The 26,709-nt window shown below is 49.8% G+C and overlaps 10 protein-coding genes across 10 annotated transcripts; 4 read left to right on the top strand and 6 right to left on the bottom strand.

The window, feature by feature from the left end:
* Nucleotides 1–42: 42 nt before the first annotated feature.
* Nucleotides 43–3,717, bottom strand: F4812DRAFT_271736 (fungal-specific transcription factor domain-containing protein). Its single transcript, XM_047930910.1, has 5 exons — nt 3,610–3,717; nt 2,968–3,550; nt 2,334–2,874; nt 1,532–2,270; nt 43–1,469 (listed from the first exon to the last, which is right to left on the bottom strand). Exons 2-5 carry the CDS (start codon nt 3,511–3,513, stop codon nt 155–157), a joined length of 3,141 nt encoding a protein of 1,046 aa, XP_047792913.1. The 5' UTR covers nt 3,514–3,550; nt 3,610–3,717; the 3' UTR covers nt 43–154.
* Nucleotides 3,718–5,841: 2,124 nt separating this feature from the next.
* On the top strand, nt 5,842–8,101 carry F4812DRAFT_456607 (uncharacterized protein; the record flags this gene model as incomplete). Its single annotated transcript, XM_047937018.1, has 6 exons — nt 5,842–5,911; nt 5,974–5,993; nt 6,054–6,154; nt 6,214–6,441; nt 6,501–7,106; nt 7,180–8,101. The coding sequence occupies 6 exons, from the start codon at nt 5,842–5,844 to the stop codon at nt 8,099–8,101; spliced, it is 1,947 nt and encodes a 648-aa protein (XP_047792912.1).
* Nucleotides 8,102–8,297: 196 nt separating this feature from the next.
* Nucleotides 8,298–9,747, bottom strand: F4812DRAFT_469161 (uncharacterized protein; the record flags this gene model as incomplete). Its single annotated transcript, XM_047938854.1, has 1 exon — nt 8,298–9,747. The coding sequence occupies one exon, from the start codon at nt 9,745–9,747 to the stop codon at nt 8,494–8,496; it is 1,254 nt and encodes a 417-aa protein (XP_047792911.1). The 3' UTR covers nt 8,298–8,493.
* A 647-nt stretch (nt 9,748–10,394) lies between these two features.
* F4812DRAFT_456605 (uncharacterized protein) lies at nt 10,395–11,615 on the bottom strand (the record flags this gene model as incomplete). The annotated part of the gene is made up of 1 exon (XM_047937017.1): nt 10,395–11,615. One exon carries the CDS (start codon nt 11,613–11,615, stop codon nt 10,395–10,397), a length of 1,221 nt encoding a protein of 406 aa, XP_047792910.1.
* A 2,032-nt stretch (nt 11,616–13,647) lies between these two features.
* F4812DRAFT_456604 (DUF1295-domain-containing protein) lies at nt 13,648–14,502 on the top strand (the record flags this gene model as incomplete). Its single annotated transcript, XM_047937016.1, has 1 exon — nt 13,648–14,502. One exon carries the CDS (start codon nt 13,648–13,650, stop codon nt 14,500–14,502), a length of 855 nt encoding a protein of 284 aa, XP_047792909.1.
* A 939-nt stretch (nt 14,503–15,441) lies between these two features.
* Nucleotides 15,442–17,611, bottom strand: F4812DRAFT_418305 (SNF5-domain-containing protein). Its single transcript, XM_047933236.1, has 2 exons — nt 17,434–17,611; nt 15,442–17,321 (listed from the first exon to the last, which is right to left on the bottom strand). The coding sequence occupies exon 2, from the start codon at nt 17,192–17,194 to the stop codon at nt 15,464–15,466; it is 1,731 nt and encodes a 576-aa protein (XP_047792908.1). The 5' UTR covers nt 17,195–17,321; nt 17,434–17,611; the 3' UTR covers nt 15,442–15,463.
* Nucleotides 17,612–18,049: 438 nt separating this feature from the next.
* F4812DRAFT_271555 (alpha/beta-hydrolase) lies at nt 18,050–21,019 on the bottom strand. The gene is made up of 2 exons (XM_047930909.1): nt 19,214–21,019; nt 18,050–19,158 (listed from the first exon to the last, which is right to left on the bottom strand). Exons 1-2 carry the CDS (start codon nt 20,916–20,918, stop codon nt 18,209–18,211), a joined length of 2,655 nt encoding a protein of 884 aa, XP_047792907.1. The 5' UTR covers nt 20,919–21,019; the 3' UTR covers nt 18,050–18,208.
* Nucleotides 21,020–23,726: 2,707 nt separating this feature from the next.
* Nucleotides 23,727–25,167, top strand: F4812DRAFT_418300 (uncharacterized protein). The gene has a single exon (XM_047933235.1). The coding sequence runs from the start codon at nt 24,047–24,049 to the stop codon at nt 25,043–25,045; it is 999 nt and encodes a 332-aa protein (XP_047792906.1). The 5' UTR covers nt 23,727–24,046; the 3' UTR covers nt 25,046–25,167.
* On the bottom strand, nt 25,078–25,491 carry F4812DRAFT_271510 (uncharacterized protein). Its single transcript, XM_047930907.1, has one exon. The coding sequence runs from the start codon at nt 25,329–25,331 to the stop codon at nt 25,110–25,112; it is 222 nt and encodes a 73-aa protein (XP_047792905.1). The 5' UTR covers nt 25,332–25,491; the 3' UTR covers nt 25,078–25,109.
* Nucleotides 25,492–26,638, top strand: F4812DRAFT_271511 (ubiquitin carboxyl-terminal hydrolase). The gene is made up of 3 exons (XM_047930908.1): nt 25,492–25,634; nt 25,709–26,101; nt 26,237–26,638. Exons 2-3 carry the CDS (start codon nt 25,726–25,728, stop codon nt 26,608–26,610), a joined length of 750 nt encoding a protein of 249 aa, XP_047792904.1. The 5' UTR covers nt 25,492–25,634; nt 25,709–25,725; the 3' UTR covers nt 26,611–26,638.
* Nucleotides 26,639–26,709: the final 71 nt, after the last annotated feature.

Genomic DNA, 26,709 nt, shown 5'->3' with positions numbered 1-26,709 from the left:
AATATTTCCCACATATAAGGTACCTTTTCCCGTCATGGCATAAAAGCTTCAAAGGTAATCCACCTAATCCGTATGGAAATTTCAATGCAATAAATAGGAAAAAAGATAAAAAAAACTCCGTCTAACCCTGCGTAGGTACCCAAAGTTTTTATGATTATCCAGCCCAATTGAAACCCTGATTCCCGTTGCCCATGATGTTTGGATACGCCATTCCCATGTTCAAGTACGCGTCTATATCTGTCATTCCTTCATTCTCTAAAACGTCCATGAGCTCGACCTGTTGCTGTTGACTCAAGCTTCCTTGCCGCTCTGGCGGAAGCCCGTGAGCAAACGGCATATTATTACCCATATTAATATCGTCGAGGCCATTTGCACCAGAATCGCCCCAAAAGTTACCACCTAGTCCATTGCCGAAAGCATACGGTGAGATGAATGGCGGTGGGGGATTAAACCAATCTGCTCCTGCGGTTGGCTGGGGTAAAGGTCGTTGGCCTTGCAAGTGATGTTGCGGTAATGGATGAATGGTAAAAGCTGGCGGGGCAGTACCAGGATGTGGTGGAGGCACTGTATTAGGCGTCGCGATATCAGAGGGAGTCTGAGCCAGGCTTGAAGTTGAAAGCATGGGTGTAACAGGCAATGGGGTTCCCATAGCCGAAGGGGTAGCAGTGGTTGTAGATACTGATTCCGGAGAAGGTGGCACATGCTGTGCAGGAGAGGAGAAGGGCGGGGATGCTGTTGCATCAGTATCCGGTGGGCTGTTCTCTTCCATGAGCGTCATATCTCCCTGGGTAAAATCAGGAGGGAAGTAGCTGAAACGACGCCCGGTTGGGTCACTAGATGCTGGATTTAGGAAGATCGAATTGGACCTAAACGTGGGGTGAGCGATGTAGTTATTCCCAACTCCATAATGGTTCATCTCTTCTGGACTAGAGCCAAAAACGTAGCCAAACTGTGGCGGATTGAAAGAAGAGACGCCGCCGTCGGATACTGTGGTCCCACTTGAAATTTCAGACGCAGAAGGCGAGTTCGTATCTGATTGAGAGGGTGGTGTATTGAAAGCGCTCGAGTTCGACTGCGCTGGTGTTTCGTTCGTATCATAGCTCTGAAGGCATGCTCTCGTAAAAGTAGCGTATAATTGAGATGCTGCTGCGGTTCCCGGCCACCTTTCGACGCATTGATCAATTATATCCAGTGATATGTTGACCAATTCCTGTACTTTGTCACGGGTGTGTAATGCTCGAACCTCAGGGTAGGTGACAGACCATAGAATGGTGTTAAGAGACATATAAAGGGTTAGTATGAAAATCCATGTAATATCGACAGCCGCTGCCATCATCTGTTTACTAGAGATTTGGATGACAAATGCAGCCGAGTCGAAGCACTTTGTAGCAGAACGCACGGATGGCTTTGGCACTTGGGGGGATGGTCGATGAAGTGTCATCATCAAAGCATGGAATCGACCAGAAAACCTATGTTCATTTTGGTTAGAATTACTAGAACTTTGATCTCGGTGCTGGCATTAGATACGTACCAGGGCTTGCACCATGCTGGGTTTTCAGGGGATTCCTTGAGCCACTGTTCCATCTTGGCCTCCATTCCTCCGAACCATGGATGCCGATCGTCCTTAGGTTCCGCGTACTTCTTTTCATACAAGATCCGCCGGATTTCGGCCTGGAGCTGTCGCATTTTGCAGAAGTGTATGGCGACTAGTTTTCTCTCGTCTGGGGGTCCGGGGATGATTCCATCTTCACGGATATTTGCGTCACTTACAGTCTCAAAGAACCTGACATCGTTTATATCATCACTTTTAGCAAATCCATTCGGACGACCCATAACAAAAGCCATGCCGAGTTCGAGATTGCTAACAATCCAACTCAACCGTCGCCGCATGTCAAGGGTCAGTGGGTCACTGACGCCTAGGGAGATGGTCTTTTCATCGGCTAGGCCAAGTTGCTGACAGATCCTCGTTGCTAAGCCCACAACGTAGTATACAGCGGTTCGGGTTGGTGTTAACATTGAATATTGGCCGATCAAGACAAGGCATTGGAGAGTCTTGAGATCCTTGGGCCGGACGACATCTTCAAAGTATTTCATGGCAGCCTGGTAGTAGCTATCAGCAAGCCCTGCATATGTTGTGTCTAATTTCTGCATGCTCGTCGCCATGACCAGTCTCACGACAAAGTTCTGGTATGGATCTGTGCTTCCAGAGTAGACGTCTTCAACCGTTCTCTCCAATACCTTCTCGTGAAGAGTCGGAGTAAATACTTGGGCTAGGGTGGGTAGTTAGCCTGGGCGACCTATACTGTATTAAGAGGCACAAGTGAATAACTCACCTCGTTGATGAAAAACTTCTACCAACCTATCAGCGATGCCTCTACTGGGGAGGTTCTGCGCTGGGACGGCACTGATGATGGGATAGCTTTTCTTCCTTGTCGAGATTGGAGGCGGTATGGTGAAGGATTGCGACCGCGTTCCCGAAAAACTTGAGCCGGGCGCCATAGTTTGACGGCGCTCGCGTAAATCTGGTATCAGCTCTGATATGCGCTTCGAGTCGGTGTACCGTTTAGCCTCTTCCATGAGTATACGCGTCATGGCGATACCACTAGACGGTCCCAGGTACCGCGGGGTCTCATCAGTTTCATTCAGACGAACTAAACCGCCCGGTCGTATGAAATCCTCATGGTTTTTAGGAAAGTCATCGTCGTCGGTATACTGGCCAAGTTCGGCCTCAAGCTGTCTAACTTTCTCCTGGAGTTTCACAACGTAAAAACGACTAATTCTCTTTCCTTTTGTCGTGTCAAAGTACTCGCAGACGGAACCGGATCGCTCGCAAGGCGAACAACGAGGCAGCGTGGGGTCGCATCGTGTCTTCCTCTAATAAACGGCCGAGTCAACTTAAACGGTCTCAAAAAAAGAAGAGAAACAGCAATTCCGGTTTGCCGGAGCATGCGTGAGAAAGTCACTCACCTGGCGACACCGACAACAAGCTGTTAGCGTATGCGCAATGCGGTGTGAGGCTTCGCCATCGCCATTCTCCTCAGTGTTGACAGTAACAGGCTTCTTTTGCTGCCACTGTTGTGGCGGTCTCGGAACATGGGAGGTAAACCCTTGGACCTGTCGAAAGACATTTGAAGCATCCATTGGCGACTCTGGTAAAGATTTGTGTTGTTTCTGATCGCTCTTGTTGTGGGATACAGCCTTGGGCTTTTTGATCTGGCCCCCAGGCACGTGGGGGAGATCAATCGTTGGTCTCACGCAACTTCGAGGGCTCGAGGCGTCGGGAATGAAAGCGGGGCGAGCGAATTGAACAAACCGATTATATTGCTGATGCTGCTGTTGCTGCTGCTGCAGGTCGAATTTTACTTCATCATGATTTCGATTTTTGGAGATGCCACCGCAAAAGGCTTCAAAAATGTGGCTGTAAAAGGGAGAATCGTCGCCGTCGAGCTTGTAATATCCGCTTTGCGTTTGGGAACACATTCTTACGTACCCCGTACCTAGGTATGTATACATATATATACATGTATATCACGTATTTAACTAGCGTTGACTACTCCCGTGTTAGCTTGTCTGATATGCTGTTTAGAAGTACTGTCAGATTGGTAATACCTGATAAGATAGTACCTGCCTCCACTGCTTCTAAGTTCTGTAGCTTAGGTAGGTACCTAGAGCTAGGAGGCTAAGTGCTACCTATTAATGACTTAAGTGGGAAACGACTATAGAGCGCGAACTGTTGGGTTAGGTTTAGGTACGCTATAATGGAGTTACCGATTGGCCCCGCGACATATGACATGGGGGGAGGGGGGGTTTTCTTTCCGCTTTTTGTTGAACCGTGAACCGTGTACGCGACTTGTCGAAATGCGCAACTTCCACCGATCTCTATCTGAACTATTTTGCGGGAAGCAAACTCTAGATAAACATAAACCCTACATAACTTAAGTCCACATGGTGCAGTAATAAATCTTATTTATTAGTTAATCTAATCTTGTAGCTTAAATCGTCCGAATTACCCGACACCTAAAGTTTCTCCTGTCATCCGTTTCGTTTCACCTTTTTTGTTCCTTTCTCAGCTTCACATCGGGCTGGGTCGATGGCTCTCGGTTGATGGATGGTCGATAAATGTCATCGCCGGCTATCATTCCGTTTCGTTTAGGTATTCGTGCATTTCATCTCGCTTTACAATATAGACTCTTTTTTTTTAATGAGATCCTAGCCGTTGCCGCTACGACTTTACGACTTTGACTTACACGGGTGCGGCAAAAGTGGCCCAGGATCTCTTCCTGGTACGAATGCAAGAATCCGTTTCTATTCTTGGAAAACCCTCCTCTGCTTTATTAGGCACAAGGCATGTTTCCTATTCAAGTCTACCCTGGAACAGTAGCATCGGTTTTAAGAGAGGCAACAACATGCCGGCTGACGATTATTGATACAACTGGACTTCTGTATTATTCTTTTGTTTTTAACTTACATCCGACCAACGGTCTGGTGCTACCTTTTCATGCACTTATGAGACGGCCGCTCCAGAATCAAGAAAAAAATTGAATTATATCCTGCAGGCTGCCATGGCGCCTCCATAGCCCCTCGCAACGCGGTCACGTCTGACGACTCGTCTGCAAAATATACTTCCAATAACTGTAATACCAACTAGGTATATTCAGAACGACCCACCCAGCCTTACCGTGATGAGTTCTCGCACGCGGGAGCAGGGCATGGGGAGGTCGGGTTTTCTGATACCAACCATCGGTCCCTGGAATGAGGCGCAACAGAAGGAAAGGAGCGGGCATGATCTCATTTTCGGGCGGTTTCCCGCATGGTATCTACTAGAATGCCTCGTGATTATAGGCCAATACGTACAAATTGTTGAGGAGCGAACTAGGTTGAAATCCCTTCCCCTGACGCAGGGAGTTCCCGCTACGACGGAAACCCGTACATGAGCGGCATTGGCATGGCCCTAGCTTCACGGGAAAGCGGACGTTTCCATATGACAGAAATAGCAAAAGTTAAAACAAATATCTTCTCGGCTCCTTTTGATGAACCAAAGAAAGAAATCAACCCCTCCCGAATCTTTGACGATTAGATCCTAAGCCGCACCAGGCTTCCAGGAGGAGCCGCTAAACCACGGATTATGCAATGATCCATGTTATCCATGCGCGGAAGAGATGCAAGGGAGAGAGAAGGATGGCTTTGACAATTGTAAATCGGGTGGAAACCCCCACAGTTTGTGGTACACATTACCACCGCAATTCTCTTCTTACCTAGCTGGGTATTTTTCTACATATAAGGTAGAAAGAAGTATGGGTACCTACGAAGTGGTGGTGACGGTCTAGCCCATCCCGCTTCAGACACTTACCAATGTACACCACTAAAGTACCTTAGGTAGGTGGTATGGAATAAGCCGCCTTTGCTCGACTCGTCACTTGAGCCCCAAGGCTCTGAAGGCGGTATATCGGCTACATCCACGTGCAAGTTTAGAATCTCAATCCTTACTATTACCTCCACTATTCTTTTCATGACATTACGTACCTAACCTACTTTACTTTAAGGGTCCTTTCTAGACACCATACATCATACACCTTTTTTTTCATTTTTAAAAGGGATAAGAAGTTAAATTTAACGACTCCTACGCCGCATCTTACCCGTTACCAATAATACGTACATACCTTAAGGTTAGATTAATCAACCCGAAACCGCTAATCTACCCAGTTAGCTGTCAACGCCTGTGGAAATTATCTCCACTTGTACTTACGCGATATTATACTATTAAAAACCCCCGAGACCCCTGGACATCAGGGACCACAACCGGGAAGCTATACATCAAGTTCTCACCTGAAGACGTGCAGTATGCCACGATCAAGTTTTTCGGATAATCCGTTATTGCGGGTGTCACGACCAGTCTCAGCCTGCTCTAGATGTCAGTACAATCACATAGAACCGCTACATAACTAAAGAACATTAAGACTAAGATATCGATAGGTCGAAGTGCCAAAGTCAAGGTAGTCTAGCCTCAATGATGTTCGACGTGACAATTCTAGTGCTGATGACCATATTGCCAGTGCGATGGAAAGCTACCGGCATGCACTGCCTGCGAGAAGGCTGGCCGTGAAAAAGAGTGCTCAGCTGCCAACGATCAATTCGCTCGAGGCAAGGAACGGAGGTGAGAGACGAGCCTTACATGTTGACGTCCTTAACCGTCTGCTAACCTAGTTGGTCCAGCTACGTCGCTGCGCTCGAACTCCGCATAGAGAAGCTGGAAAAGCGACTGGCGTACGCTCGATCAAGAAAGGCGTCCGTCGCTCAGCATGAGTCTGAGGTATCACCGGCGCAACCGGAGCCTGACCGCAAAGATTCGCTTGCTCTTATCAAGGCTGCTATATACCGTAAAGCTGCCAGGAAGCGAGAAATGTCCGATGTCAATTCGTTGATGTCCGACTTTGGCTATCTGTAAGTCGTTTGCTGCCGAGCAATGTGCTTCACTACCTGGGATGTTAACGGATGGCAAGATCAATCAATGCTACAACGAGAGACTTTGAACCTACAATGAGTAACATGACATTTGCACGCCTCGTGTTGGCCGCCGCTTCCAACGATCCGCTCCCAAATGTTGTGGACTTGACGCTGCCTCCTAAGCAGGATGCCATTTCTCTTGTTCAGTATTATATGACGAATATTTACTCTCTTTACCCCGCGTTTCCCGAAACGACTCTTTACACCATACTGGAGCAGATGTACTCGTTCCAGGAGCGAGCGATAAAAGATGTTGACTATTGGCTCGTATATATGGTGCTAGCCGTCGGGTCTGCCGCCCAGAGTCGAGCGAAGAACGACACTTACTACCGTAACGGGCTACGTTTCGTCGCGCAAGCCTTGCAGCACGCAGACAGAGCGTTGATGCCGGGTTACACCACACAGATACAATCTTTAATCCTACTTACACAATATTCGATGCTGGATCCCGCTCATTTCGATAGCTGGCACTTAATCGGCTTCACCTCCAGAGCGGTGATCGACCTAGGATTTCACCAGGACCCCCCACCTGAACAGTTTTCGGACAAGGCGGTGCTAGATATGAGGCGGAAGACATTCTACTGCGTCTATTCGTTGGACAGGTATGTATCTACATCCCTGATCGTGGTATGAGAGATATGAGAGGTACTAATTCTTCGAGTTAAGATCCATTAGTATGGTCCATGCACGCGCCTTCTCCTTCACTGACGCATCGACAAACGTCGGCTGGCCTCGGCCTTCTTCATTCAGTCGCCGAGCGTCAATCACCGGCAAAATCCTTTCGGGCTCCGAGCCCGCCTTCTTGCTCTTCCAACTGCGGCGAGCCCAGTCGCATTGGTACCAGGCGCTTTTCCAGTCCGAGCCGACGCCCTTGCACGACGCATCCTCGTTCATCTGGCAGATGTGCCAAGACATGCGGGAATGGGCCGAGACGCTCCCCTCCACCCTGCCCGTCGGCATGCGCGAGCACTTCGACCTGGAGCTGCGGTACAGCTTCGTGTACTGCATCGCGCCGTCCGCGCGCGCCCCGCACATGACGGACTACGGGCGGCTGCTGATCTTCGAGCACGCGATCGCGTACCTGGAGCGCATCTTCGAGGTCGCGCACCGCGAGACCCAGGCCGCCTTCTACACGTACCACGACGCCCTGCGCGTCTTCTTCATGGCCAGCCAGTTCGTCGCCGTCCTCCGCGACGCCGAGGACCTCCTCCTCGCCGGCGTCACCCCGCCCGCGCCCTTCGTCGAGCTCGGCAAGCCCCATCCCCCTCCCCTCCCCGTGCCCTCCCGCCCCGCCGGCCCCGGCCCCGGAGGCGTCGATAACGTCGAGAGGAGCTTGGCCTGTCTCGAGAGGACCACCCGCACCCTCGGCAAGTACGGCGAGCGCTGGGAGACGTGCGTCGCCCTGAAGCAGAGCTTCGAGATGATCTCGGGCGAGCTCGTAGATCGCCTGCGCGTCCGGAAGCAGATGAAGCAGCGCGCGGCGCCGCCTCAGCACGTCCCGCCGCCAATGGGCAGGGAGATGAAGTGGGTTGGTGTAGACGTTGAGGCTCTGATGAGGGGGAGCTCGGGAGGGTCAAGAGGAGTAAAGTTCGAGTAGTTTCCAAGAGCTAGCATTAGGTAGACATCTTCTATTAACGGTATGTATGCATTCGAAGGGCGTTGAGACGGTCCGTAATTAACATGGTTTCTGGCTTCGGACATAGGGAGGAAAGAAGGATATTCGGTACTAGGTAGTCATGATTTATGGTGTTTATTACTATTTAACTAAGTTCTTTACTTAGTAGTCTCATCCACATTATAATGCAGCGTAGAACGTTGATCCGGCAAAAAGCATATCTCACATAAGTTGCTATTCGTTGGTGCGATGCCAATCGTACATCAAACCTCGCGAACCCGATCTCCGTCAACCTCCAACTCAACCATCTTTCTATTCGGAAATCTGTTATTAAGTACGGCCCGCAACTTCCCCATGGCCGACTCATCAGGTCGCTAACCGTTAGTGTCCTGGAAGATGAGCCTTGAGTTGTGCAAATAGGGCCCCAGGTTCTTTGTCCATGTGCCAAGTAAAGAACTATGGAGGACATCAGGTACCTGAAGGACGATAGACCATTTGTAAGGATAGTAATCATCAAACATGGACGGACCAGCCATATTGAAGCCGACGAGAGCTTGCTCTAGGACAGGCATAGACTCGATTGCCTTAGCCCAGGCCTCAAATAACGGCCACAACGTGTCGTTGCAGGGCACGCATCGTCTAGTCTGTATATCGGATGGCTCCTCGAAGTACCAACCTCCTTCCGGTGTCATTATTGCGAAAGCTACATAGAGCTCTCTTAGGCGGGGCCAATGTGACACCTTGATCTCTGACTGCTCGTTCCCGCTCGGCCAGAAAATCGAGCTGCTCAAGACGCCGTTAATCTTGAGATAGACGAGGTTGTGCGACCACATACGCATGGCTGCTCCGAAAGTGTCGTACGGTGGTAAGCTCGTGTTATAAGTGAGATATGAGCTGAATCTCGGGTAGTAGGGCCACGGGCCAACCCGTTCTGTTGTTAGAGTCACTTTAAGACACTCCGTTTTTGACAGGAAGCCGGCAGCATCAATAAGGGCAGTGGCTAAGCCATGTCGATCGTTTCGGTATGTACAATACTCGCCTCTTGTAAATCTGATGGACCTTAGACGTGGGAAGCGTGCCATGAGGTCGACAATGGTGCGTAGCGCTAGTCCTATATAAGCGTCTGAATAAAGCGCTAGGCTTGACACACACTTCACTGTAGCCAATTGCTCCCCACGACCTATTAACTCGAAGCGTGGCTCAAGAGACTGGCGTTCAATGTGGTCCAGGGAGTGACTAGCGCTCACATGGAAACTTAATTTCAAAGCAATTTCCTTACTACCGTCACTCTTTGATAGAACGAAGAAGAGCATCTGTAAATTTGATGTAATCATCTCGCTCGCGCGTTGCAAACTTCCTTTTCCCGTGTAACGCCTGACATAGATCCGGAATGTAAGATGGCGTAGAAACATACGGCGCGTATAGTTAGGCCAGACGATATCCGAGAAAATATCTAGGTCGTCAAATTCATTGCTAAGTCGTAAGCTCGAAAAGGTGCGTCGCTCGATAGCTCCCTGCCATTTTCGCGATAACGTGGCATAAGGTGCGAGGAGGCGTTGATGTGTAAGAGTATCAACTGGCAGGAAAGAGGCAATAATTATGATGATCTCCAGTGGAAGCGCCTCCATCGTGTTTGTTATGAGATGAGAGGGGGGTTTGGAGGGTTGGAAGATACCTAAAGTAAAGTAAAGAAGAGAATGTTGTAGTTAAAATCTCCATGGGGGCCACAGTTTGATAGTTAGATTTGTAGTATTTAAATATAAATTATACAAGATTTGTACCTTCCTTCCTTCCCTTCCCTTCCTTCAAGGTTCAAGGTGTTTTAGACGGCAACAACGACGACAACGGGGTTGCGACCCCTGAGTCACACGTCGTGACGAATCGTACCTACCCAGCAAATGTCTAAACACTACCAGACGCATATGGCCATTGCCCAAATTAGGGAGTTCTAAGCCCATATGCCTTCGGGGTAGTTGCCCAAAGAAGTTGAATACCTATACTTTGGACGTTCTGCGATAATACTAAGTGAAATCACACATGGAAGCGAGCATCTCAATGTTCTGATCCCATGATTTACCTAACCTTATTAATATGTACCGGTACCTAGGTACCTAAGGTATAAAATATCATTTTACACTGTTCAATTGATACAGAAAGGTATTTTACCTAGTTATCTACCAAGATACCTAATATCCTACATACCTACCTAATGTTAGGTTAGGTTAGGTAGGTAGATATCCTTTCACACCAAGTCTGTGAGTGACTTCGTGCCCCCCTATACCTTGAATACAAGTGCCTCCTCGGAAGACACCTCGCCCCTGGCAAACCTATCCCAAGCATCCTTAACCGCCTCCATACCCTCACCCCAGACGAGCTTCACGCCGGGAATGCCCGCCTTCCAGAAGGTGTCCCACGCCGCGTCGTTCCGCGTCCAGTATTCCACCTCGCCGACCTTCTCGATCGCCTGATTCTGCTGGGTGTCGGCCATGACCTGCGCGATGTCGAGCCCCGCCGGCGGCTTGCCCCCCGGCGCGATCGCCGCCGACGGCTCCGAGACCTCGGCGCCCACCGAGACGAACTGCACGCGCGGGTACGCCGACACCAGGGCCTCGGCCCACTTCCACTGCACGTGGTTGCGGCCGCCGAAGTCCACGATCACGATCTTGCCGTCCTTCTTGGACACGCCCAGCCGCGACGCCACCTCGACGGGGTCCGCGCTCGTCGGCTCCACCGCGTCGTAGAATCCCGTGCCCTTGACGAACGCTTGCGAGTGCTCGCTCGCGGCGCCCACGATGCGCGCCGGCTTGGACGCCGTGCGTTGTCGCAGGGCATGTGCGAAGGCCAACCCGACCTTGGAGCCGGGCGCGAAGCTGATGACGGTGGCGTCCGTCAGGTCGGCCTGCTCCGGCGTCAGGTTGACGGACTGCTTGGGGTCCGGGGAAAACATGAACTCGGCCATGATCCACGCAGTCAGATGCATGACGCGGAACAAGGCGCCGTAGGCGATTACGTCGGCCTTGCCCGCGATAGCATGTTCGATTCCCTCCGGGCAGACGAAGTAGTGGTTGTACAACTTCAGGTGGTTCTTCCGGTAAGGCTCGGTGACGAAGAACTGCCCAGGCAACCCGGCCTCCTTGACTTGGAAATCCTGGGGTAGGGTCCCGATGGGGAGGTATCCCCAGACGTAGCGTCCCTTAGGCACGCTGGGAAATGTAGAGTCGACGACCTTGGCGAAGCCCCAGGCGCTGATACGGCCATAAACGGAAGTGTCGTTGTACGGCGCCGGCGTGGTCGGCGGGATCCGGTGGATGCCCCACCAGTCGGCTAGGTCAGCCAACTTGCAGTAGGTAAAGTTGTTAGAGGTAAGGGCGAGGACATCCGTTCGGATCCTCAGGGATGACTCCCCTAGGGGGGGTAGAGGGTCTGGGATAGGCACCAAGGCCTGTTTGAAGTAGTCCTTCTTGTTGAGGACTTGGATAACGGGGACTTCGGCCATTTTAGATTGGGGTTTAAGTTGATTTTTAGGGACTGAAAGAGGAAAAAAGAAAAGGAGGATTGTTTGGCAGGCCGCTGCTACCGTTGCCGTTGAACCCTGGGGGAAGTTTATATATACACAAGTGACTTGTCGGTTCAGAGTATTAATCCGTCCTCGTCCTATTCGTTTTAGGTTGAAAGAAGGTTACACTTTGTGCTCTCCGAGCCGTACGATCCCCTTTCCCGAAACCCAATGAAATGTCTACGGGGGCAAACTAACATGTGGGTTTGTCGTTCTATATGCAAGGTGTTATGCGTATTGTAACGATCTGTCATCGTTTTTGGATTGTGTAATTTTCATCCAGCTTGTTAGGATGATGGCAGCAACCTCCGTCTCCGCTCTGACGGTGTTTGATATTTGATCCGCAACAGACATTGGAATCTGTTTTGGTGAAAATATGTGTACATGTCCTACAATCCTTATACGAACTCCTTATACGAACTATGGAAGTACCTAGTTTGCTTACAGGAATTAGTTGCAGGTCAAGCATGAGGGATATTGAGCAGTCTACTATACAAATCGGCGGGATAACGGACAATAGCGTACTCCACCCCTTTATCCATTAGCACATGGATATCCCCTAGGCTAGTTTCCAACGAACAGTACGTGATAGCTAAATGTCCACGGTGGTAGTACAATATCTCTCAAAGCTTATGGACGAGAGTTGAGAGTTGAGAGCCTCGGCTATTCCTAACTGGTATAGGTTTGTACCTGAGCCATATCGAAATCGATATGACTAAGACGGACCACAGCACCGATTCGAAGGTATTTTAGAATGCTAACCGTCGTATAGGAAACGGCCGAGCGGGCCCGTAGGTGCATAGACTATGTAGCATAAGGATGTGAGGATGCCACTCGGCGATGGAGGGAAAGTTTTTTTTTTTTTAACTTGACGAAACTTCTGTCACCACTTTTTGGCAACCCTACAAGAATATAAGGATACCTGGTACCAGTCAGGACATATCGGAATACTGGTGTTGCAGAAGCCGAGGCACCATCTTCTCGCTCCACTACCTAGATTCCGCAGTTCCCGTAAATCGCGCTATGGGGCCGGACTGCGGAGAGACTATAAATGTCGATATGCGGAGCTGGTGCCCGTATAAAAAGCCCGAAGCATGAAGAAATCATTTTTTTATAAACTTCACCCCCTTTCATACATACCTTAGGTACTCGCTCAGAAACGAACGACAAAGAGAGATGATGTTTAAAAGTTATAACCCCTCACCTTGGATTGCAGGGTTGCCGTTTGGATTGTTACACTAGGTGCGTACGTACGATTGGACTCGTTATTAGGTACAAAGCGAACTCTAGACTCGCGGGGTTAAGACCATGCCGTCATCGATCAACGGGGGGCTCCACATGAGCTTCTTCCCGTACCTTATTACCACGAGAGTTCCTTCTATCTCATTACAGCTGCAAGATCTGTCCTACCGTCTATAATTACCTAAGGTTAGGTCAGTATCATCCATCTAAAATATTATACGTTATACGTTACAGGTACTTAGGTAGGCACATGTGTACCTAGGTAGATATTAGGATATTATACCTATTATCTTCGAATCTGATTACCTGGAGAAAACGTCTTTCGATTCAAGCGATTCAGGTGGGCGCACTAAAAAAAACGCCTCTTTTTCTTTTTTATATCTCTCCCTCTCCAATTCGAGCTGGATGACGCTTTATTTGGTAACACAACATCAAGCCCCTTTCCTTTTCCTTTTCCTGCCTGTCTGACTGTCTTTTCTCCCTTTCCTGCCTCCTCACAAAACTCAACCATCCTACCTAGGTAGTTCACATCCCACCATCTCGTTCTCTTCCATTCAAATCATCTTTAAATAAGCCAGTAACACAAACAGCTACAGAAGTTGCAAGGTACCTCATCAACATTTAGGTAATTAGCTGTCTGTTGTTGTCGTTTTCTTTCTTATTTTGGTACACACTTATACACACATTGCGAGAATAAAAAAAAAGAAGAAATTAAAAAAAAAACACCCCCATGGCGGACCCCAACAATGACCCCAAGCCCTGGTACAAGAAAATGGACCTGATCCAGCGCGGCGACCGCTCACCCACGCCCTGGGGCACCCTGACCTTCGTCGGCCTGCGCCTCGCCGACATCCCTCTGCAGCACGCGCTCCTCGCGCCCGCGGCCGGCAGCCTCGGCACGTCGCTGCTCGCCCGCGCGGGCGTGGCGACCGTCCTACCCGCGGCTGTCCTCAACACGGGCATCCCGTTTCTCGACTCCCTCGGCTCCCCGACCGGCGCCCTCCTGCTCCTCTTCGCCTGCGGCTCCGCCGCCAAGCAGATCTACTGGCAGACCGTGCTCTCGTACGAGTCCTTCCCCGCCCGCGCCGCCCTCGCCGTCGCCCTCTACAACACCCTCATGAACGGCGCCAACGCCCTGCTCTTCCGCGCCGCGCCCACCTCCGCGCTCTTCTCCCGCCCCCAGGTCCCGCTGTCCCTGCCCTTCTTCTCGTTCCCCGTCCATATCCCCCTCACCACAATCGTCGGCCTCGGCATGTACGTCTCCGGGCTCGCGCTCGAGACCGTCTCGGAGGCGCAGCGCAAGGCCTTCAAGGACCGCCCCGAGAACAGGGGCAAGGTCTGCAAGGTCGGCGTCTGGCGCTGGGCCCGCCACGTCAATTACCTCGGGTACTCCCTCTGGCGCGGCGGGTACACCATGGTCGCCGCCGGCTGGGTCGCCGGGCTCGCGGTTACGTTCGCCCAGATGTGGGACCTGGGTCACCGCGCCGCCGGCGTGCTGGACGACTACTGCTCCGAGAAGTACAAGGAGCAGTGGGCGCAGTTCAAGCGCGAGGTCCCGTATAAGATCCTCCCGGGGATTTATTAGGTATTAGGGTTTGGCGTAAGGATAGATTAGGTTAGGCTAGGTCAGGTCAGGTCAGGTTGGGTAGGCTTTGCCTTATGTATACCTGATATTAGGCAGGGACACGGGTAATCTGGCGTGTAAAAAAGAAAAAAAAAATGGAAAAAAAGTTGGCATGCTGTGTGTATTGTATATGTGGGAATGGTATAGGTATAGGTATAAGTATAGGTATAGGTACCTGTAATACAACATATTCATCAGGGCTGGTACAATCGCAATCAGAATCAGTGATTTTGGTAGGGAGCATTTCTTTAACGTGGCAGAGTTCTTTTTCATAGTGTCTGTCTGTCTGTTTGTCTGTCTGTTTTTGTCTTGCAGCCTTCGCGCGCAACCCTGTAATCTAGTATACAAATAAGGGGAAGGGGGAAGGGGGCAGCAGCGACGACGCAGCCAACAGAAAGGGGAAAGAAAATAGCAACATTCAGCTTACCCGAGAAAATGGCCAAGCAGTAAGCGAAGTAGTCACCGTTCTTTCTTTATGAATTAACTGTCTGCGTCTTTTTAACACACGCAGACAATGTCAGTGGTATAGGTGGATAGACTATAACCAACGACTCCTGGGCAAGGGAATAGGGTAAAAAACGAAAGAAGAGTTGTAGAAAAAACAAAAACAAAAACAAGGCATAACAAGAACAAGAACAAACTCCTCATGCTATATCGCAAGGTTTCCGACCAGAAAACGCCTTTTTCTCGTAAAACACGCAAACCCCTGGGTTGCCCGAAAATTAAAAACCTATCCATTGGTCTTTCTCCTCTTTTGTTCTCTGGTAATAGGCCCCTCCCGTTCCTTGGGTGGCTCGCTAGACTGATGATGGATAGCTCCATCAACCTAAAATGGACGCAGGTCCGCCAAGTGTAGATTCTTGGTCCAACGAGGCAGCTTCTTGTTTTGTTCGTAGAATCGACCGCAATTCGCGCAGAGGGACTAGATAGGTCCATCGTTAGTAAATATATCCACCCCCGACGTCAAGAATTGGGCATATATAGGTAGGTTACTTACCCTAGGACCCCAAGGTCCGTCTCGCACCGCCCAGACACTCGTGCCCCAGATCCGACAGTGAGTACAGCGCCAATTAAGCCTTTCCTGTTCGGTAAGCGACCCGCCCCCTCCTCCACCATACCCGACATCTGGTGTAATTCTACCGCCCGGAGTACCAGATCGCCCAAGAGGACTCAGACTACGGAATCTCCTCTTCTTCTTTGATCTTTCTCCCCGGCCCATCCTCTCCTCTTCAACCTCGAAGCCTAGACCTGGTACACCACCAACCATGCCAGCGTTGCTGCTAAATCTAGCAGTTTCTCGGCGGAGACGTCGGATCTGCCGCTCTCGGTCAACCTCTCGCTTCTCGATCTCTTCCTTCGATAACACTTCGACCTTGGGCTCCCACTCGTCTGCGAGATGCTCGGGATCGTACCGCCAACCAGCATCCGCGCCATGAGCAGCGTCATTAGGGAACTCGGTCCCCACACCGCCCCATCCCGCCACAAGACCGCCAGCTTCGCAGGCTTCTTTCTTGAGACGTAACACCGCCTCGTAAATCGCATGCGTTAGAGCGGGAACCCATTCGCCAGCAAGACCTAAATCCGCACACGTGATTTTGGCAAATGCTTCTGCTGTGCCGGGAGGGTGAAGCAACGACCACTCGAACTTGTCTGTGTAGAGCTGCGAAGAAAGGTTTACGTTGAGGGAGACTATACATCGGTAAGTGTCGTCGGGGTTCAACTCATCCGAGTCGGCGGGAATCGGCGTGGCACTAGCCGTTATTTCGGGGACCTGCGAGCGAGCACCCTTTGGAGTATCAAATCCCGTGTCGAGGCCACCTCGGAACGGAGTTTCAGCACCACGCGTCGAATTTGGCAAAGGCGTAGCCGGGGTTGCTGGGGTATCGCGGAAACTCGACTGAGGAGCTAGCCCGGCGCTGTTCGTAGGCGCCTTATCTTCCGAGTGGAAGAGCGGGTGGAGCGCAACGCCAGCATACTCTTCTAATTGAGTCCTGATCTGCTTGCTGATCTCGCTTGCGATAGCGCCTTGGTTTGGAAGATCCAGGTCTTGAACGAGGCTGAGCGCGAACTGGTCTGTGGTAATCAGAGTCTCGTGCAAATTCCACATGAAGATATCCCTTAGTTTGTAAGGAACTGTCAAGTCGCCCGTCCTATATAATGCAGGGTCCATCTGAGGAGGTGGCTGGTGAACGCCTCGAGGTAGAGGGTAGGCTGCGGAGGGTATGAAGGCAGGAATATCGACGTCGATACGGATAGGAATAAGAGTAACGGGCATGGCGGCTTGGGCCTGGTTATTTAGATCTGATCGATTCTTAGTCTTCAGCATCCAATCCCTCCAGATACCCTGAACCTCGACGGGGGCATTCGTCTCTTTTCCAAACTTGTCGCTCGGGTCTATGCGTGATGCGCTGTCTTCTCGCCTCAAACTGCGCAAGCCCGTAGGCCGCCGCCTAGAATCCTCCTCATCGTCGTCGTCGTAGTCGTAACCGTCTTCAGCATAATTGATTACTGTAGTGCCACGTTTCGTTGTTCGCGATACCGGACCGGTGGGTGCGGTGGAATGAATTATGGGGGTGAGGAGAGAATTGTTGTATACGCGCAGTCGCGGCGCGTAGGAGGAGAGGAAGGCCTGGGGAGTACTTCTAGGCTCCATGGTTGATGTATCGCAGTTTACGCAGTCAATTCCTTCTATGTCATCTCATGCTGATGGTAAAAAAAAAAAGTTGCAAGGGATAGGCTGAAGAAGGTTGGCCGCAACGCGCGCCGAACAATATTTGGAACTAGTTAGTGAAAGTTAGAAAGTTGGGTACTCGGGTTAAAAAAAAAGAGAAAAAAAAAGACTTGATTAAAATATTTGTATGAACAAATAATAAAGGATACCAGGTATCGTACCCAAATGCAATTCCAATTTGGAGGTTTGAAGTATGGTTTAGAGTTGGGGTGGATTAATTAAAATGACCATATATTAGGTTAGGTATGTTTATGGCTTGCATGAGCTTTTTTGCCGGTCCGTTCGTCTTGTCGCAGCGCAACGCAACGCGTCAGGGTCGTCTCGTAAATTTTCCACAGCGAAAATCGAGTTGACTGGTCCATCGGCATGGGATTCAAGTCGGGGGACCCAAAAGCTAAGGGACGGGAAAGAGATCACGTGGGTCGCCGAAGTTTATCCTTGCAAATCTTAGCTTATGTACCTATGTATCTAGGTATGACCTTATGTAAGACGACCTCAAGCTAACCAGCTCAACATTACCTAACATGAGATAGCAAAATACATACAACTTTTATTACTGTTTTACTCATGGACCAATTCAAGAAAAAAAAAAAAAGGGGGGATTCAAGTTAAACATTAACTACTATAAAGACTTCTCGGCGGAGTCCTTTCTTTCTAGCTTAAAACTACTTATACAAGGTATCCATGATTCCATCCATCCCCTACTCGTTTCCCCAATGCTCATCATTATATCCAACAACGCCCAGCTTTGGTATCCAACGCTTGATCTTATAAAGCTTAGCGAGCCGTAGAGCACTACCGAGTCCCTTGTAGAATATATAAAGCAATAAAATATAAGGCTCCTATGCGCCGGGTATGATCAAAATCCCAAATATTACCGTATAAAGCTCCTCCGAGAATTCCTCCTCTCTCTATAATACGCAGCCATACTGTGCTTCACCGTGCGCTAGCTCGTATGCTTCGGCCTCGTTCTTCAGTTCGTTTGTTCGAGTTTGTAAGCATCATCCAGTCATCCCACTCTTTACTTATCTCCATCAACACGGTGCTCATAACTGTAGCACTAGCCATCAATCCGTGACCTTCGCCCTCAAGCACGCGGACCTCGCATCGCCGCATAGTCTTCCCAAGCCACTTTACGTTTTCGACAGGAACACGCGTGTCCCTGCTACCGTGATGGATAGTAACTGGGCGGGTGATGTCCACGTAGCGGAAGCCGATCGTGTGCCTACGCTCTAAGCAAACAAGCAGATCCACAGCAGGGTTGGCTCCTGTAGTAGCAAGTTCCCAAATCGCGTGAGTGAGCCGCATGTCGTATGTCATTTGTCTTTCCTTATCCGCTATAGCGTTCGCAGCGGCAGCAATAACAGCATTTTGGGGGTTAAACTCATTGTCGCCAGGACGGCAACGATCCATATTTTCGCTGGCAGAAAGCGGGAGGATCCTCCCTTCCGGAGTTTCCTGTATGAAATTTTCCTTGTCTATGCTGGGCAATGCATCTCGGCGATTGCTGGAGCCGGTTGTATCACGCCCGGCAGGGGCAGTGGACTTTCGCTTCCCACGGCGAGCGTTGTTTTTAGGCAATGAGCTAGTAATAGAGCTACTAGTAGCTGACATGAAGGAACTATTAGCTGCTTTAAGGAAAGGAGTTGGTAAAGCCCGGAGGATCCTCTGGGATGTGGGGATTGCATTAGTAGGAGGCAAGGCCTGAGATCCGCCGAACACGTTCATCTGTGATGGGGGAATCCAGGGAGCCAAAAGATGGATGCGACCACGAATGTGCTGTGGCATCCGAAGCGCAGTAGCAAGAGCGTAAATGGCACCCGCAGAGTGCGCGAGGATAGAAAACTTGTTAATTTTGAGCGCTTGACAGATCGCATAGACGTCATCTATAGCGTGTTAATATTCGCGTGGCATAAACTTTAAGCAGGTGCATCAACATACCAGGCCAGCTGAGGGGTGTCGCCGTCCCGTCGGCATACGGTTCGCTATCGCCTACTCCAGGTCGATCAGGAGTAATAAGTCTCAACTTCAGTGTCAGTGCCAATTCGTCGTAGAACGCAGTGACGTATCTAGTCAAGCCCATGCCAACACAGCAAAATACTGCTGAGCCTTCGGCATCGCCAACCTCTGAAAACGAGATGACTCGGCCAGTCTGCGGGTGCTTAATCTTCTGTGACAGCCTCGGCGAGCACAAGTAAGACTCGACCGCATCGTCAATAGAATCCGCGCTTTGAGGTCGCTCGTATCCCACCACGGGCTCGGAAGAAGCAATCTCTTTTTTCCTCTCTGGTTCTGGACTTTTAGGCCCTGCTACAGAAAGCCGCTTCAACCGTGAACTGCTTCGCTTCGGTCTGATTATCTCGCCTATGTCCGGGGTCGTATGTCCCACTGTTTTGCGATCGCTCCCATGCGGACTGCGTCTTCTTTGTGCCACAGCTGGGAAGGGCGCGCCATCTTCAAATCTATTGGTATCATTCGAATATGACCTCGATCGCTGATGGGTATAATTGTTTTCCTGGGGCATCTTAATGGAAGGGGCGCTTGCGCGTGTAGGGTGTGGCATTTCGGGCGGTAGAGAATCGTCCCTTCTCCGAGCACCAGACTCCGAATTCGCTCGACTTATGTGTTGCCGTCTCGAATGGGACGGATCGCGCGACCTAGTATGTTCCGAGTCTTCTGGGATGGTATCTTCGAAGCCGCCGTCGCCCTCCCTTCTCGATCGCGAAGACCTATGCGACGATCTTTTGGCGTTGGTTCCCGTTTTGCGTAAAGAAGAATCGCGAGCTGGAATTGACCTCTGAACATTATCTAGATCGATAGTCGGACTTAACTCGTACATGTCTCCTTTAGTTGGCGAATCACTCGGTTCTTCGCGAATCGGGGTTTCGGCAAGAATAGTATCGGTTCTGGGTGACAATGCGCCTAAACTGTTAGATGTACCGATAGACACTAAGCTGGCGCGCTTCTTTTCTGTCTCACTAGCACGCAATCGTTCTTTCGAGCTCATGTACATGAGACCTCGGTGATTACGAGCTTGCTTCTTTCCCCAACTGTCGAATGATCGTTGTCTGCGCAGTTCTGGTGTAGGTGGCAATCCACGTTCGACCGAAAGATTGCCTATGCTACGTGTATCATCGTACGACGAGACGGAACCCTTTGATGACGGTCTAGACGAGCCGCGCAGGAGAGCCTTCAACCCACCACCCGAAGATGGCGACTTTGGGGCAGTCAATGGAGAGAAGCCAGATGGCGGCTTCGCTGTTCGAATGGTAGGGGGACTAGCAGCTAATTCGCTAAGGTTAATATCCTCCTCTTGTAGCCGACCGAGCTTAGAAGCAGAGAAGGCTCCGTATTCAACACCAAAACTGCCTTCGCGGGGTGAGCTTGGCATAGACAAGCTTTGGTTCTCGAAATGCTTATTGGCCGGTTTTGAGATGACAGATAGACTAGTAATTAGAGATGAGATTACTTCGGGTGAGGCTGGCGGTACGCCGACGCGGTCTATGTCATCGTCACGGAGATGTAAGTGCATGGAAGGATCAATTGCCTTCCTCCGGGATTGGTGGCGACTCTGACGGGGAATAGGGGGCAGTTGTCCGGCAGCGGCTGACTTGGATGCGCCAGATGCGCCATAGTAATAATCCATAGTGGGTAGATGCAAGGAGGGATGAACCACGACGATCGAAGCTAGGGCTGAGAATGTATTGCCTAATTGCGACTGGTCTCACCTGCTTGTCTTTGATTGCTTGCGACGAACAGGAGCGGTGTACAAACTCCAACTTCCAAGATCCAATACACAGTTTCAACTCCAACTCGGCAGAGGATGCAGCAAATTGTGGAGGTCAGAGATGGGCAGGTCGAACGGGCAGGACTGGACGGGGGGGGGGGGATGCGACTGCGGCTGCGGCTGCACGAGATGCAGAATGCTGGATATTGGGTCAATACCGAGACGGGCTTGCTGCAGGTCCCCAAGATCCCAAGGTTCCAGAATTCGTAGAGGCGCTTAAATTGTACATAGGCTGGGCCTAAGGTCCCGTAAATACAAATTAAAAAAAAAACCAACTGCAGTCGAGGGGACGACTTGTTGGAGGTCTTGTGGTGTGATGTAGATCCGACTACCACGTACAAGGGAATACAAGGGAATACAAGGGGGATATAGGATAAATCGATAAATGGGGGGTACCTATACCATAAACAGCGTAAATAAAGGTAATTAAAAATAATAATAACTTTGGCTAAATTTTTTTTAGAAGAATGGATTGCCGCGATTCAGATTGATAGAAGAAAGTGCGGGAGCAGAACTTTGATCGGTTTTTTTAGACTCAGGGGAAAATGGAAGTGGACATCTCGGCGATCGAAGAAATTAGGTTATGTATTATCATTGGATAGGGAAGGTAAGGTAGGTCTAATTAAGCAGGTACTGAATTATAGGATAACAAGACTCATATAGGTTGTAGTTTACTAACTTTACTTTGGTCGGAAAGTCTGTGTGTACCCAAAGTTCGGGTCGCTCTTGCAGCAATAATAATACGTGCGTTATGTAAGTATATGCTAGGCAAGTATTGCAGCACAGATACCCCGTACCTTAGGTATGATAACCCCTCCCCCCTGTCTCATGCATGTGCCTTGCGGTTTTCTGCAGGTGATACATCATCAACGTTGTACCTACATGATTAGGTATTTTACATTCGACTTGGTGCATTCACAGCAATATTAGCTTGTTAATCTGAACTCTACTTTCAGATCGACATTGTCCCTTGCTCCACAGTTCGAGCCCGAAAAGTTGACAGGCTTAAGAAGCTGAACCTATTTGAGATTAACATGAGTCTCGGGCTTTTTCAATCATCCAAGTTAGCATGCATTGCCCCTGAAAAAATATTAATTAGTTGTCTCTCTCTTTCTCTCTTCGTCTGTAGCTTTGAAGGAATAATGGAATGCTCAACTACTACCTACATAGTATGTACCCTATGGACAGGAACAATCTTGAGTGCTTTAAACATGCATACCACACGTACATCTAATATATTGAAAGGTTACATATTTGAGCACAAATTACATTGAAATATGCAACCTCGTTTCAGAATATGCGCCTCGAGTAGCACTGTATTAGGTTGTAGCTGCAACGGTTAACTAACGTTTATTTGTGCCACATCTATTAGTAGTAAGCGGGAAGAGAAGCGGTTTCAAAGACCAAAAACCGTATGATGTTAGGTGATTTGTCTTTGCACAGAGATAGAATAACAACTCAATTGTATTCAGAAAAACTGTAGCCCACTCACTGGGTCGCAGGTAACCTACCAAAGATACCCGAAGAAGATATAAGTGCAAGAGTTGGTGCGAACAAGACAAACGGAAATCATATTCCCCTGTTGAAGTACATAAATCTATACAACCCGCAGACTATCACAAAGTACAGGTAATATATCAAACCCGCATCTGTGTGTCAATAAGCTTGTGGTGTCTAATTGAGAAGAGAATAACTGACTTTTCATAGGTATTCAAGGTGACGAGTTCTAGTTTTTGTCTTGGATTTTATTTTCTGTGACCAATGGGAAATCGGAGATAATTTCTATGAACGGCCTGGCCTCGGAATTTCTCCCCTAGATGACGGCCCCTCGGTCTAGGAAAGCGGCCCAGAGCATCTCAAATTTCACTGCGTTCATGCGCCGAGAATACTAGCAGACTGCAAACGCCACGTGAATAACGAAGATGACACGTCCGTCTGAAGACATCATCGATTACCTTGATGCTTACCTCGAACGAACGTCTGGGCTCGTTTGGGAACTGGGAGCTATGACCTTATATTCTTCCACGTTGAAACAAAGTTGAATTTGAAAGACTAGGTCTAAAAGAACCTATATATTGGACTGGTTAGTATGTGGTTCTCTTGAGAGTTTTTAGATCGCGGGCCCATGTCGAAAATTGTGCTGTCACTTGTTTTGTGAGATGACAATGTTGCAACAGACTACCTAAGATTTGGTTTCTGCGATGATCTGTGATCTGCAAGGAATACCTAACTCTGCGACGGGCAGTTATAAATCCTATGTGACATTTACACGTGGTATTTAGCTCAACTTTGCTCGGCAGTTTACTATTGAACTAGTTGAGTGGTGTTGCAAACGCAAATTATCAGCAAACTTTCAGGATCCAAGCCATCGGGCTATCAGTGGAGTTATCCCGTGTCCTTTGAAACCTTGTACCTGGCTTAGAGCGCCCCTAACTTATACTACACTAGCAGCAGCTTAGTATGCTTAGCTAAGGAGATGCCCCGCAAATCGAGGCTGCTGCTGCAAGTATTTCTTGGCATAGAAGCCCAGCAGCTTGGGCTTCACATCAAGCGAAAAAAAAAAAAAAAAAAAAAAAAAAAATATTAATGACCCCGCCAAAGCTAACAGGGGAGTCGGGGGAGGAGTTGAGAAACTCATCACCGGCGCAACCAATCAAAAGATTAAATGCCAAATGACAGCACAACATACGTCATTAGCTGTTCAACTGCAAGGTGTGCATCAAATCACCAAGTAAAAGATAAGGTAAAGCCCAAGACACGTAGGAGATTCTACGAAATCTTCGTATGATTGGGGCATCTGCTTCTAAAATGAACAACGAAGTCCTGAAGAACTAAGCCCTAATGCAATACCATCTTACGACCCTGAAAATATTTCGCCGTTAAATAAGGGGGATATACAGACAGACATACACAACCTCCAGTTGCTTTTTCCATCCAACGCGTTTTTATACCTGTAATCTGAAAAGAAAAACGGCAATAACAACAATATGGATCTCCTATTATCTCTTCCGATAGCTTCGTATTTCGGCGGGTCGATGCTCTCATCATGGTCGGGTTCATTAAATCTCCTATTCTTCTATATGACTTGGATGACGCTTGTGCTATCCCATCCGCCTCTAACGATCGAGCTGGTTGGCACCTTAGCAGTGCGCATAGTATTTTGGCTGGTACCATCGCTCTTCTTTCTCATATTCGATTCGTTGGTTCCGAGCTTAGCGGAATCTATCAAGCTCTACGGCTCTAGATCTGTACCTCGACGAAGCGCCGCCTCTTTGCTTTGCCAAATCCTGCTCGCGGTCTTCAACCTCGCGCTCAGCACTGCCGTACAAGCTGGTATCTCCAAAGGCGCGGGAACATTCTTGCACCGACCGCTCTTCAAGACTAGCACGACACTGCCTCTTCCTTGGCAGATCGCAAAGCATATCTTAATGCTGTATACTGCGCGCGAGATTCTGACGTATTACCTCCACCGATTTGTGTTACACTCTCGGGGTAGAGTGGCAAAATTACACGGCGCGTATGCGCACTCGCGCAAGCACGCTGCCCCATATGCGCTGATGTTATACGCGGACCATCCGCTGCCTCTCTTATTTAACCGCACGTTGCCGGTATACCTGCCAGCCATGGTCATCCAACCACATCTACTTACATATTTCTTATTTACCATCCTGACGACATTAGAGGAGACGATGTCCATGTCTGGCTACAGCATCGTTCCGGGTATTATCATGGGCGGCATTGCGCGGCGCACTGCGACGCATTATGCAAGCGGCGGGCGCGGTAACTTTGGCGCTTGGGGACTGCTAGACTGGGCTAGCGGTACAAGCGTAGGCAAAGACGTGGTGGAGGATATCCACGACGAAGCAGAAAAGCATGAGATTAAGGAACGAGGCCGCAAAACTGTAAGCAACACAGGCAGTATGATACAAGATGGGATCAACGGCTTGAAAAAGGGCCGTAAGACCCGGAAGAGGAGCTTGGACTAGGGACAGTCTGAAATTTTATTTGGACCAAAAAAAGAAAAAGGGGGATATGAAGCGGTGCCATGAATTACGATCTTGGATATATGAAATACATACACTGGGAAATAATCATGTTGGAGTTTGGTGTAAAGAGCGGCCGGGTCAGGAGATATGTATAGGCATAGGCGTATGATAATATGAATGGAGATATATTTCTAGGGAGCAATGAGGAATAGGGGAAAAAAGGAAAAGAGAGAAAAAGAGAAAAAACCAACGCAGAAACGACAAGCTTTCGTAAAATCATTTGCATTATATTGCTTTGTTCTAGGCCTATCTCTAACGTTTAGGTACCTAACCTAGTGGCTAGGCTAGCTACCTGTACCTAAAGACCCTTTATTCTATTACCCCACCCTAATCGATAAAGCTTCAGGTTCGGAGTGCTTTGACTAGTGGCGTCATACCGCTAGCTGCCTGTCTTGTGATGGCGGGGCAATACAACAATTATTCGGACTCGTCACCAAATACCAAAACCAAAACTTTCCTTAAGCAAGACAGGCTCTCAAGAAACGAAACTGTTCGAGAACCCCCGTTCTTCGAAGCAGATATATATCTAGTACATAAATCAATCCGACGAAATATTCCCGATTCCCCCACAACCAAAGCAACCAACCAACCAACCAATCCAAGCAGTTCACATCAACACCATGTCAACAGCCACGAACCCCGACCCGTCCCCCGACTCCCTCGCCTTCATCCCGCTCGAAGCGAACCCAGAGCTCCTGACCTCCCTGCTGCACAAGCTCGGGTTGAGCAAGGCGCTCCAGATCCACGACGTGTACTCGATCACGGAGCCCGAGCTCCTCGCGTTCGTGCCGCGCCCCGCCCTCGCCCTGCTCCTCGTCTTCCCCGTCTCCGCCACCTACGAGTCCCACCGCCTCGCCGAGGACTCCACCGCCCCCGACTACGCCGGCTCCGGCTCCGGCGAGCCCGTGCTCTGGTACAAGCAGACCATCCGCAACGCCTGCGGCCTCATGGGCCTGCTGCATGCCGTGTCGAACGGGCCCGCGCGGGGTTTCGTCGGTATGTTCAACCCAGCCCAACCCAATCTTTTCCCTTCTCCTCTTCCTTCTTCCTCCTCCTTCTTTTTCATCTTTTTCTTTTTCTTTTTTCTTCCTAACTAACCCCCACCCTCTCCCTTTCCCACCCGCAACACAGAACCCAACACGCCCCTCGACCGCCTAATCAAAGCCTCCATCCCGCTGCCCCCGCCGGACCGCTCCGCGCTCCTCGAGCGCACGCCCGAGCTCGCGGCCGCGCACCAGGAGGCCGCGGCCCAGGGCGCGACGGCGGCGCCCGACGCCCGCGACGACGTCGACCTGCACTACGTGTGCTTCGTGAAGAGCGGCCGCGATGGTACCCTCTGGGAGCTCGACGGCCGCCGCAAGGGGCCCATCGCCCGCGGCCAGCTCGCCGACGACGAGGACGTTCTTTCCGAGAAGGCCCTGCTGTGGGGCCCGCTGCAGTTCTTGGAGAGGGGCGGAGGCGATATGAGGTTTAGCTGTGTCGCGCTGGCGGGCGCGTTGGATTAGGATATGTTAGGTTAGGTTAGGTTAGGTACTAATGGCGAATGGGGAGAAGGGGGGGTTATCTGATACTTGATTGGGAAGAGATATACATATATACTGTTA

The sequence above is a fragment of the Daldinia caldariorum genome, assembly GCF_022478825.1.
Source record: "Daldinia caldariorum strain CBS 122874 unplaced genomic scaffold F4812scaffold_3, whole genome shotgun sequence".
In the NCBI taxonomy this organism is placed as follows: Eukaryota; Fungi; Ascomycota; class Sordariomycetes; order Xylariales; family Hypoxylaceae; genus Daldinia; species Daldinia caldariorum.
Note: the sequence above shows the minus strand (reverse complement) of the source record. Positions and strands in the feature narration are given on the sequence as shown.

Bases quoted from the DNA above. Each gene is read 5' to 3' on its own strand.
- F4812DRAFT_271736 (XM_047930910.1), bottom strand. From the start codon at position 3,513: ATGTATACATACCTAGGTACGGGGTACGTAAGAATGTGTTCCCAAACG. The intron at 2,875-2,967 runs GTGAGTGACTTT...GCCGTTTATTAG, and splicing joins CTTGTTGTCGGTGTCGCCAG to AGGAAGACACGATGCGACCC. The intron at 2,271-2,333 runs GTGAGTTATTCA...TACCCACCCTAG, and splicing joins AGAAGTTTTTCATCAACGAG to CCCAAGTATTTACTCCGACT.
- F4812DRAFT_418305 (XM_047933236.1), bottom strand. From the start codon at position 17,194: ATGGAGCCTAGAAGTACTCCCCAGGCCTTCCTCTCCTCCTACGCGCCG.
- F4812DRAFT_271555 (XM_047930909.1), bottom strand. From the start codon at position 20,918: ATGGATTATTACTATGGCGCATCTGGCGCATCCAAGTCAGCCGCTGCC. The intron at 19,159-19,213 runs GTATGTTGATGC...AACACGCTATAG, and splicing joins GACACCCCTCAGCTGGCCTG to ATGACGTCTATGCGATCTGT.
- F4812DRAFT_418300 (XM_047933235.1), top strand. From the start codon at position 24,047: ATGGATCTCCTATTATCTCTTCCGATAGCTTCGTATTTCGGCGGGTCG.
- F4812DRAFT_271510 (XM_047930907.1), bottom strand. From the start codon at position 25,331: ATGCAAATGATTTTACGAAAGCTTGTCGTTTCTGCGTTGGTTTTTTCT.
- F4812DRAFT_271511 (XM_047930908.1), top strand. From the start codon at position 25,726: ATGTCAACAGCCACGAACCCCGACCCGTCCCCCGACTCCCTCGCCTTC. The intron at 26,102-26,236 runs GTATGTTCAACC...CCCGCAACACAG, and splicing joins GCCCGCGCGGGGTTTCGTCG to AACCCAACACGCCCCTCGAC.